General features: G+C 37.4%; 1 protein-coding gene across 1 annotated transcript; it reads left to right on the forward strand.

The window, feature by feature from the left end:
- The first annotated feature begins 372 nt into the window (after positions 1-372).
- LOC146147924 (uncharacterized) lies at positions 373-6,065 on the forward strand. Its single transcript, XM_083387961.1, has 18 exons — positions 373-513; positions 575-658; positions 726-823; positions 897-1,051; positions 1,154-1,334; positions 1,511-1,635; positions 1,699-1,783; positions 1,863-1,990; positions 2,051-2,162; positions 2,279-2,355; positions 2,429-2,486; positions 2,795-2,861; positions 3,295-3,429; positions 3,655-3,868; positions 4,038-4,234; positions 5,174-5,359; positions 5,424-5,586; positions 5,704-6,065. The coding sequence occupies exons 1-18, from the start codon at positions 373-375 to the stop codon at positions 6,063-6,065; spliced, it is 2,568 nt and encodes an 855-aa protein (XP_083244087.1).
- Positions 6,066-11,286: the final 5,221 nt, after the last annotated feature.

The following is an 11,286-nucleotide window of genomic DNA, read 5'->3' on the forward strand; positions in this document are numbered from 1 at the left end:
TCTTGTTGTGAGGTAACAGTTTTGTTGAAAGTATATTGTAAGTGCATGTTGGAAACTGAGGGTCTTAAATATAGTTTAGTTTCTTGTTGTGAGGTAATTTAAATAAACCAGTGTGTCACTGTGGAAAACATGGAAAGTTTCTCAATGAGTTTTTATAACATGCCATATACTTGCACCTATGGTTATTAAAAAATCTACCAAAGTTTTTCTTGCACTTAACAGCTGGGGTCAATTTAACCTTGGCGCACTTGTTCATCCTGATATTTTTGGTTGTACATCTTTAATATCTGCCATACTTTCCAGACTGGTCTGTTAAACGAAATTGTCAAAAAATCCAGTTTATAATTGTTATTCGGTGACGGTGATTCATCAATGGCGCTGTACAATGATCATGCCCGATCTTGTAAAAGGCACCACATGGATATTATGGATGATTATTTGGCAAGCATCGGGTGTAAGCGAAAAGCGATTCCTAAAGATGGTTCATGTCTCTTTCGGGCATTTTCTGAACAGGTGAATCAAATATTTTGAATTTGTTTTGACTGAATGTAATATATACTTGTTTTTTTTGTAGATTTTTTTGACCCAAGCACACCATCTTTACATTCGTGAAGCCTGTGTTAGATACATGAAATTGAATCAGGATATGTTTGAAAATGTAGGTTTAGATAGGCGTAAATATTTAAGCAATATAGAGTTGTTTTAATTCTTTTTATAAATTTTAGTTCATTGATGATCCGTTTGATGAGTATTTGCAGAAAATGGTCAATCCTAAAGAATCTGCTGATCAAATTGAGATTAGTGCATTGTCAAAAATGTATCGGTAGGCACAATTTTTTTAAAACATTAACTGTTAAATGATACGGAAATAAAACCCCATCTTATTTTCGCCTTAGGTGTGACTTCCATATTTATGAGCAGCCTGGTCAAAGTGCAAAGAATGTTACAGAAAACGATTTCTGCAAATCTGTCTATCTATGTCATTCTGGCCAGAAGCATTATGACAGTGTGTATTCCGTGGAGTACTTTGAATCATTTGGGGTGTGTCAATGTAAGTTCAATATTTTGAGTTTGAGTTTACTATGTTGTGCATAATTCAATAAACTTAGTTGGGTTAAAAGTAATACAAATAATAGATCAATATTTTTCTCAGCAATATTATTCTCTTTGCTCTTTCGGAATGTGTTTGGAATGAGTTCTGCAGAGGAAAAAAAGAGTGTCACCACCTTTCGGATGCTAGGCCCCCCTAAAGAACCCAGAGAAGGGGATACTGCTGCAGCCCCCTTCACTGTATCTTCCATATACGAACCTTCAATCGGAATACTGGCCATGGAGTGGGTCCAGATTTTAAAACTCATTTTATTGAAATGTTTTTGTATGGTTTTATTAAGTTAAACATTTATAATTGCACCTCGCCTGTTAGATTTAAATGTGTTTTGAGAGGTAAATTTTATTACCTTTGTTCAAATTTCCTATTAAAACATAAAAACATGTTTTGCTGTCTTGCTAGCATCCCTCCAGAAGACCAGATGGGCTTGGCCTACAAACTTCCCATATCGCTTGATTTTGTTAGAGGCCTAGATCCATGTGTCTTTCGGAACATTGACTATGACTTTTGGATAACAATTAAGCGAAGTAAATGCCTGTTACGAATATCATAAACCATGTAATAATTACATAAAAAGTGATTTTTTGCAGAGCAGCAGTATATCGACTTTGCTGTAGCTGAGGGCATGCAATATTTGATTGGTGATAGATGCTTGGTTATCTTGAGCATTTATAGGTGCTGTGATATTAGGCAATCATTTTATTGGAATTTAATGGTTTGTTAAAGAGATGTACATTGTTGCTTTTATTTGCAGTAAACCTCTTGTAAGTCATGTGCAGGAGGTTTCTCCAGGCAATGGTCCAATCACTGTCTTTATTGAAGCTCTTGGTGGAATGCACACTATCGCTGTTAAGAACGCAAAATCACTGGACTCTTTTGGCAGTAAATCCAAAATTGCAATTTAGTTGCTGGTTTGAAACTAAACTAATGTAATGTATTCAGATGGTTGTCGGTCAGAGGTCTGGCCAGGCCGCTGGAGACGTCGCCCTCCACTAGGAGACAATAACTGGTCTCAATCTAGAAGCAACAACAACCCACAGAAATTTAAATCTAGGTTTGCCAAGTTCTTTCTGAAATGTTTGATATTGGAAATATATAGGGCTTGAAAAACATCTTCCTCAGTTTAGGTATTTTTATTTTTTTGTTTGTTTTTATTTAATTTTTCGCCAGGGATGATGATAGTGGATATTCAAAGTCATATGATTACCATTCTGCACAGCGCAAGAGATCACAAAACAGCTTTTCAGGTAATGCTTCTATTTTTGTTTTATTGAATTCTGTTTATATATTTTGAACTTTAAAAAAAATGTTTGTTTTAAGATTCAAATGGCGAGAGAGGGCAATATTCTTCTAAAACAGACCTGGCAAGACGACCTATGTAGGTTAACCATTTAAATAATAACTATGTATAAATATTTTGAAGAAAATTATGTTGGATTTTCCTGTACTTAATTTACAGGGATGATTTCAGCCATCAAAAACACCATCGCTATAAGGTTTGCACATTTTTCTGAACACTGTTGATGTACTGTTTTTTTAGGTTGATATAACATTTTTCATTGATGTACTTTATGAAATGTATTTTTCAACTTTGAGTTTTATTAAGGGCAAGTCGCGCTGGGCTGGTGGATCTGGTTATAAAACACATTGTTCTGATTCCCCCCCTGTTGACTGTTATCTGCCCAGTTCTAACATTGAAGCTGACAGCCAAATTGATGAAATGTGGCCAGAATGCTCTGATTACAACAACATGGTTTGTTTAAACTAATTTTGCATGTTTTGTTTTAAGGATGTCTGATTCTTAACAACATTTTATTGCAATACTGATACCTGATATGTGAGAGAATAAGTATCATGATCTAATCTGACACCAAATCGCATCATTATTATGCACAAACAAGCAAAAAACATTGTTGATTTTTTTTGTGTTGAGAAGTTTAATTAAGTAGTTGTTAAACTTCTATTTTTAGATAAAATTATTTTTAGATGTAGAAGAAAATCACTGTGTTTGATCGTAAATCATGACTATAATATTACTTAATTTGGTATGGGATGAGTGCCGACCATAGCACCTCATCAGGTATCAGCTCCGATCAGATAGTTTTGGACATCCCTATTTTCTTTTATAACTAATTAATTACTCCAAATTTAAATGTTTATGTATAATGTCTTACTCTTTTATTAAGTACAAGACAAGCTGGTCAGGGCCTGACCAACCATCGTCTGTATCACCTGTTCAAACACCAGATAACTTGTTTGACAATCAAGCTGAAGAAAATTACAATGAGGAGAAATGGCTTGATAGTGGAGAGTACAACATGGTATACTCTGAACCACAAAATTTAAATTTATTTTTGAGTTGTATTGAATTTTAATTAAACTATGTCAATGGACGAATTTCACTGCTTTCCAAATTATTAATTGGTTTTACTTTTTAATCACCTATTACTTTTTCTGCTCAGTCTTGTGAAAAATGCTTGTGATTTCCTAACTTGTTGGTATATTTAGAAGCCATTTTTCACCCAGTTTGCAACATGTGTCAACAGATTGGAGACTCTAATGGAAGCACAGAAAGTAATAATACAGTTTATCTTAACCCCAATGCCCAATCGACACCGCAGCAAAATGCAACAGATGAGATGTCAAGCAAGTCGGCAGTCCTGATGTCGACAGATTATCAGATTGCTCAGAATATGACGGAAGAATTGTCGAATGTGAACCTAGGAGAATACCAAGATGAGCAATGCTTAGTGGATGAGGGTAAAAAAATGCCAAAAAGTGATATATGAAAATGCCCTTGAATTAAATGAAACACCTAAAAGTGTAACTTAAATAATGTAATTTATAGACAAATTTTCGGCTAAATCTATTTTGTACTTTTTTGTCAATAGGTAATTGTTGTACTTGTATTACTTTTTTGTATGTGTAGCACAACAAACAGCCCAATTTGAAATGCAAAACTGCCATGTTGCGGGTTCATCAAACCCTGTTGCTGCTCATCAGCCATCTCCTGGGTATTTTCCCTACAGTGGGAGCATCACAATGTTTGATACAGAAGGAAAAGAGCTGATGGTGTCGGCAGACAACAAAAATCCTTTTCAATACTTTTATAACCTTGGCTTAGAGGTAGGATTAGGGTATTTTTTTCAAGCAAAATTATTCTTTCTTTACAGCAAAATGCCACACCACACCACACCATGGACATCGGCAAAAACACTCTGTAGCATCCTCATTCACACACACATACTCACGCGTGCACACACACCTTTGTTCAGTTATATTTCTTGTAAATGTAACACATCAAATAATATCAAGTACTGGCTGCACCTGATGCAGATAGCAAATGTGTCATTGTTGTTCCTCGACTTGCTCCCCTCTGAACCTGTGTTGCCCAGTTCGTGGGGCGACGCTCCCTTGGTGGTTGAGGTCGTGAGTGCGAACCTCACCACAAGGTAGTTTTTGAGCCTAGCCTTGCGTCCATATTCAATTGACTGTAAAGGCTCCTGGTATATAGACTACATTTGTCAATAAATGCAAACTGTCACAAGCTTGTAAAATTTGTTAATACTGCTGTGTAAGCTTATAAAATCGTTTTACTTATTCAAAAAAGAAAAAAATGTGAACTTGCTAGACCAGTTGTCGGCAAACTGTGGACCGCGTACATTCATTGCACTTTATTTTAAAAATTTGTGTGACATAGAATATTTATATGTCTCAGCGTGGTTCAGATCCACGCGCCAAATGTGGTTCTGAGAGCCTGTCAAACTATAACTTTTCGCGCTTCGCGCGTATATTCTTCGTTTTATAGTATGTTTTACATTATGGCATGGCAGGGTTTTGGGCATCAACCCGCCGTGTAATATTTCACCTTCAAATCAAATATTCTGAATCCACCACAGTTTTCGTACTGGTTTTACGTAGTGGGCCTTCCATAGCTCTGAAAAGAGTACTTTGGGCCGCGACAAAATAAGTTTGCCGACCACTGTGCTAGATCGTTTTCGGCTTGCTGGAGCGTTTCGTTCCTTCAACTGGTGAAATTTTGTTTTATGAATTGCTCATCAATAGTATTATCGCCACCTGAGTGGCACAAGTCCAAGAGCTGGCGGCAGCAGTGGTGCAATGGGAATACCTCACCAGCAACATTATCAAGCAATGGTGCCGCAAGGTCCCGTCATGCAAAATCCAACAATGGGTTATATGCCCACCAACCAAACAGGAGTCCAGTACCCGCCGCCACCACACCCCGTACAGGTGACCAACTAAGTTACTTCGTACTGTCAACAATCTTTACGAATACCTTTTACACGTTTTTTAGCACCATCAGCAAGGTGGTGCTTGTGTTGGGCCCATACATATTCACCCTGTATTGCTGCCTCCATGTGGGCAGTATCAGTCCGGGCGTTTTCTGGTCCATGTTCCGCCACCCCAGTCGGCCACATATCCTTTGTCCCAAGTACCCAGCAATCTACAAGCTCCAGGTAGCGTTTAAATCGACATATTGCGGTTTAATGCATTTTGTGACCTTTCTAAACTGTGTGTGAAAACGCGGTTTAATTTGTTTTCGCACTTGTGTAATTTGCATTTTATTTTTAAAGATGATGTCAGGCCCCTAAGCGGTCCAGAGCATAGGGAACATCAATCAGCTGAACCGCCCATTTCGCTTTCCCAGCAACAAGTTCAGCAACCCCAGGTTCAAGATCAGGTCAACACCCACCACTCGCCCATACCCATTACCCATCCTAACCCAATCTCTTCTGGATTGGTGTTGCCCACTTACCCCATGAACACCCCTTTGTATCCAAACTACGTGGGTCAATATCACCCATCTTATCCCCAGCCCCCGGTCCCCTATAACCCAGGGGTTACGGTGTATGACCCGGGTGCTTCTGCTGTCGGCTATCCAGTCCCAGGGCAGAACCAGCCAATCGTCAATACTTCGAGAAGTAATTTTTCTTAGAAGGACAACAAGAAAGTTTTCGTATCGGGTTTAAGTTTTTGTTTGCAACATGCGCTATGTAGTTATAACTACTTTCAGCATTTTCACTTCCTTTGTTCTTTTCCCCCACTATTATTTTTACCACTGTACACGTTTCATTTCGTTTTGAAGTTCTTAGTTCTTACCTAACTGTAGTTCTGGCTGCGTCAGATTGCGAGAAGCCTGTTTCAATTTTCTTACTTTTCTATGATCTTACGTGGGTTTCAGTATACTACCTTTTTCTATTGATTTCGTCGTTTTATACATCGGCTCGTTTTTGTGCCTTTAATGAAATTTCTTTTTATAGCCTACTCGTTTTAGTTGTTCGTTTTTTTCTTTCTATGTAAGTTCACAAGTGTGGTTTGTAAATCTAATGAAATATTGCCGGAATCATTGCCACATTAACATTTGTATTCCCTACTAATTTGTTAATCAAGTTCCAAAAAAGTTGAAATAGCACGATTAATTTTGTACCTGAAAATATATGAAAGGTTTGTTTTACGGAAAGCTATGTCGGTTTATGTGCTGTTTTGCAATGATATAGGTTTCACGTGTTAGTTTACTTTCTGTTGGTGCGTTCTCTGCCATGTTAAATAATAAAGGTGTTAAGTTCAATTTCGCATTGGTAAATCTGGATAGCTTAACATACAAATCTATAGGATTGAAGTCGGTATTAGTATTATCGGCAGCCCACTCGTGAGAGATACTAAAATGTGTTGATCCGCTGTAGAATTAGTTAATGCACTTTAGGATTGTTTTGTGATTCAAGGTAGTTTTCTACGGAAAATTTTGTTAAATTCTTTTAAAATTTTGTAATATAAATCGAAGATGAAAAGGCTTCTAACGCAATGGTAAACCTCAGCCAATACCTAAATGCATGAAAAAATTCAAAGATGACGTCACAAGTTTACGCCAGAAAAAAAACAACTTAAAAAACCCGGGCTTGTGCAAAGTATGTAACTAACAACGAAAATATAGTTTTGAAACTCGACTTCCTGTGAAAAACAATCTGCTTACATTTATCATTGACTAGAACTGAAAAGATTTGCTTAATGCAATAAGCGCAGAATAAAAAAAAATGTGTTTCATTGGGCCTTTTTCACTGGTCGTGTGCACCCTTTACACTTTTTATCAATTTGCACATTTGCGCAAGCGTTTGACGATAACAGCAGGTTTGCTAGGCTGATATTTTTCCAAGCATTACGTTTTATTTGAACTTTGTGGCGCCATCGTACTAAACCATAGCACTCATCCTATTCTACTGTTTGTTGCAGGGATGTGTGACCAGAGTCGAACTTTCCATTACCGAGTCTGAATCCGCAGAGGTCAGTGTCCGGCTCCGACTTTATAGCCTTGTATTCACCCATATTGTCGTAACCAAAATAGAAATGACATATACCGGTCAAATGGCGGATCGCGATCCGGTTCCGGATCTTTTCAACCTTTTGTGCGGATCTTCTAATGTAGTCTTGAAAAAAAAAAAAAACTTTCTACAGCGTCTTATGTGAATACCTATTGTCAGTGTTGATGAATTTTGTAAAATATCAAGCATAGAACGAGACTTCCAAATGTTAATGTTTGTGAGCGTTTGAGGATATCAGTTAGCGACAGAAAGCCCCAATTCGATGCTATTGCAAGACCTGAAGTCCAAAACAGGGGTCGGCAATTATCCCACAGCCCGCGGGCCGGATGCGCCCCGCCAATGTAATTCATTCGGTCCGCCGCCTCTTTGACAAACTAGATACGAGTCCATTTCAAATACTTTTTGACTATTTTAACTAAAAAAAAACGTAAGTGCGAAAAATGTTCGTGCTTCGCGCGAATGATCTTACTGCGTCCAACTTGTTTACGTTTTTTTTAATGCTGTCTTTTAAACTACATAAGCGCTTCGTTGCCGTTAACGGAAAACGTATTAAAAAATATTGGACATATCTTTTTTAACATTTTTTATTTTCGGCAATGTAATAAAAGCTTGCAAACAAATTTGAAAGAAATACCGGTATACGTAAAATATCGCGCTCGCTTCGCTCGCCACGTGCGCCCTGCTTATTTGCATTTGGTGGATCATCATGTTGTCAGGGTTGACTGTGGTGGATCATGGCAGAAATCATGTGAACACCTCTGCTCTAAGCTTCCTATACGTTTATTATGGAAGCAGTGGCATTGACGATTGTAGGTTTTCTTGGCGTTATAACTTAACACATTGTTTACGAATTAAAGTGAGTCCAAAATCCATGCAACAATTTTAATCAATTCATGGTTTCTCTGAAACATATTGGGAACAGTAAGAATACCATATAAATATAGTAGTGTTCGATTATTTATTTTTTTAACTTGGCTGGAGATTTTACTTTGATTTTACCTAGATTTATTAATTGCAGAACACTATTTTAGATAAAGTTACGTTTTTATTTTACGCTTTGTTTGTAGAATAGGAAATATAGGTTTTATATATACTTTGATAATCAATTTTTGTCCTCGCCTATATTCAACGATCACGGCTATACAGATTTTTTATTTTAACGCACGATTTAGTTAAAAAAAATACGTATATCATTCCATTTACTGATTGCTCGGCCAAAATCAATTTGATATAGCACAGTAAATGTCGTAGTAGATTTTGTATTATAGATTAGCGATAAGTGTCAACCGGAAGCTTAAAAGAATACATCGCTCTCGCGTCTAATTTTTTTCCCTGCATCTGGCTCCGAAGTTGAAGTGTCCTATAGACACCAGAAACTTAAAAAATCAAAATAACTTTGGATCAGCCATTATTTCTTGAAGATTTAATTACAAAAGCGTCATACAACCAAAAGTTACAGCTTAAATTTGTGATTTTTGTAACTATCAAATATGAAAGCAGCAACCGCGAAATTACAGACACGAAATATACAACAAATACAACTGCAATATTATTAGGGAGAAAGTCACATGGTGCTAAAAATAGAACAACCAAGGTTCAGTTGTAGACGCAGGCCTCCGGAGTCGGTTAATTTGTGGTCGGACATGGAAATTGGGACACTTGCGTTGGCAGTAGCAAGTTCGGAAAAGCTGCACATTGTAAATCGTAATAATGGAATAACATGGGTGGTTACTAATTTATTGGGTGGATGAGTAGTATCACACCTCTATTAACGGGCTTCTCGATATCCAGCCATATTTAAGTTATCTGAACGGGTAGAACACAGTGTTGTGTAATCCATACCACTCCCTGTAGGTCCATATACCACGACATGACATCGGGTATCGGCTCCTAACCGATATTATCGGAAACTATAAATCTGACTATTTTGTTAATGACAGGCTCTAACTTCATTGTAGCTCTAGTTATGTTACAAACTTAACAGTTAGTAGGATTGTGATCTGGGCCAGACCTCTGGTTACAATATATATACGGTATTTTTTTTATTTCCTGAGTAAGCTTACCAGGTTTCTATTAAAGCTAAGAAACAGTCAGGCCTAATGATCATTCCCTTAAAAACGCACACATTGGATCGCCAGAATGTTGCCAGCAGTAAACAGAGCTAAATCTGCTCGGATCCTTCTTCAAGCTAAAAGTGTTGATTGACGGCGGAATGTTCAGCTTGCTCTTACCCCCGTAGCAAATAACCGCCATGAGAGAAAGGTTTGCATTATCATCTCTATTGAGCACAAAATTGATTTTTAAAATTGAATTTAAAACACAAGATAGGCAGTATAATACCAAAATTGTAATTTAAAAGTATTTGTAAAAAGGGGGGTATACAGGATTTAAAGATAGCATTTAAGGTTGTGAAAACGTTAAACAAGCAATGTTAAGAAGGAGATGGGGTGTCACCAAATAAAGGAAGGTGGACTTACTGGGTGTGGCCTTAAACTTAAAATATACCATGTTATTCCATAAAAGTGTAAACAAAATAAAATTTGAAAAAACAGACAGTTGGAATAAGTTTGACCAAACACAGCAGTTTCCGTTTTAGTAATGTAGGCCTAATAAGAATATCAAAGCCCATATAGAAGTAGGTATCATTTTGAACGTTTCGAGTAATTCTTTATTCATTTTCATCATAGTGAGAATTAGGCACATAGTGAGAATTTTTAGTAATGTTTTCGACATTAAACTTAGACGGAATGTCAAGCCAACTTGAGTGTACAAGCAACAAGCTGCACTGATATGCATTATTACGTAATATTCCAGTAAACCTCTGACGCACAATTATTGCTGCTTGTTCGTTTTTATAAACATAAAATTGAAAAAAACAAGAATTACTTGAGTTTGGTTTGCCGAATTATGTTTTTGACTGTATAGTGCTTTAGTTTACCTGGCATACAGAAGCTGGCCTAAAATCCTACCACAGCGTCGAGACAATTATTAAAGCAATGAACAATATTTGGGTGAGGGTGGGCCAAGTATTACTATTTAAACCTACCCAAACCCGCATCCTTTGTGGATTCTAGACCAGCCCCTATGTCACAAATTGGTATCTAACAAGTGTATGTAATATTCTTTCCTTATGCGTTAAACTTGTTTTGTTCACTACTAGCCGTTCGTCTTACGCCATAATGCCCCAAAAGTGGCGTAATGTTTATTGCGTTAAAGCAGGTCATTCTACATTAAACGATTTCGGCCGTCCGCGAAACGAACAGATTAAGCGGCGAACGGATGAAAAACCACTCCTTTTGACCGATTAAGAAACGAGAGAACTTAATTCATTCCAGCACCAAAACGAGAGAGAATGAATTAACGAAACAGATTCGAATCAGGCTTAAACGTGCATATAAACGGGCTTATTGTCACTGATGGGTGCACGTAGTTTTGAGGCGGCACCAAACTTTCTTGGCGACTTAATGTCAGTTTGTGGCCTCAGTGAGAACGGGTAGCAACAAGTTTGAGAGTGGGCGCTGTTAATGTTTTGAAGCGACCAACTTTCACATGTTTATCGAGGCTGCTTGGTACCCACAAAGTCCCACAGGTTGGAATGAGAATCAACTTTATTTGTTGCATTTGCAGTCGTTTGTCGCAAACTTAAACCGATGGAAACTTGCATTTTTAGATTTTGTTTGGCCTGCTCGGCCAGTTCCCCTTTGTAATACCGTTGGCAATCTTCTCTGTCGGAGTTTGGCGGACGCTTTCCTCGTTGTTAATGGCTTTTATAATGTATTCATTAGTAAATTTAGGTATTTTAACAAAAGGATATTTTCTACTGCTAGACAACTACGCAAG

The sequence above is a fragment of the Ascidiella aspersa genome, chromosome 4 (assembly GCF_963924565.1).
Source record: "Ascidiella aspersa chromosome 4, kaAscAspe10.2, whole genome shotgun sequence".
Classification (NCBI taxonomy): domain Eukaryota; kingdom Metazoa; phylum Chordata; class Ascidiacea; order Phlebobranchia; family Ascidiidae; genus Ascidiella; species Ascidiella aspersa.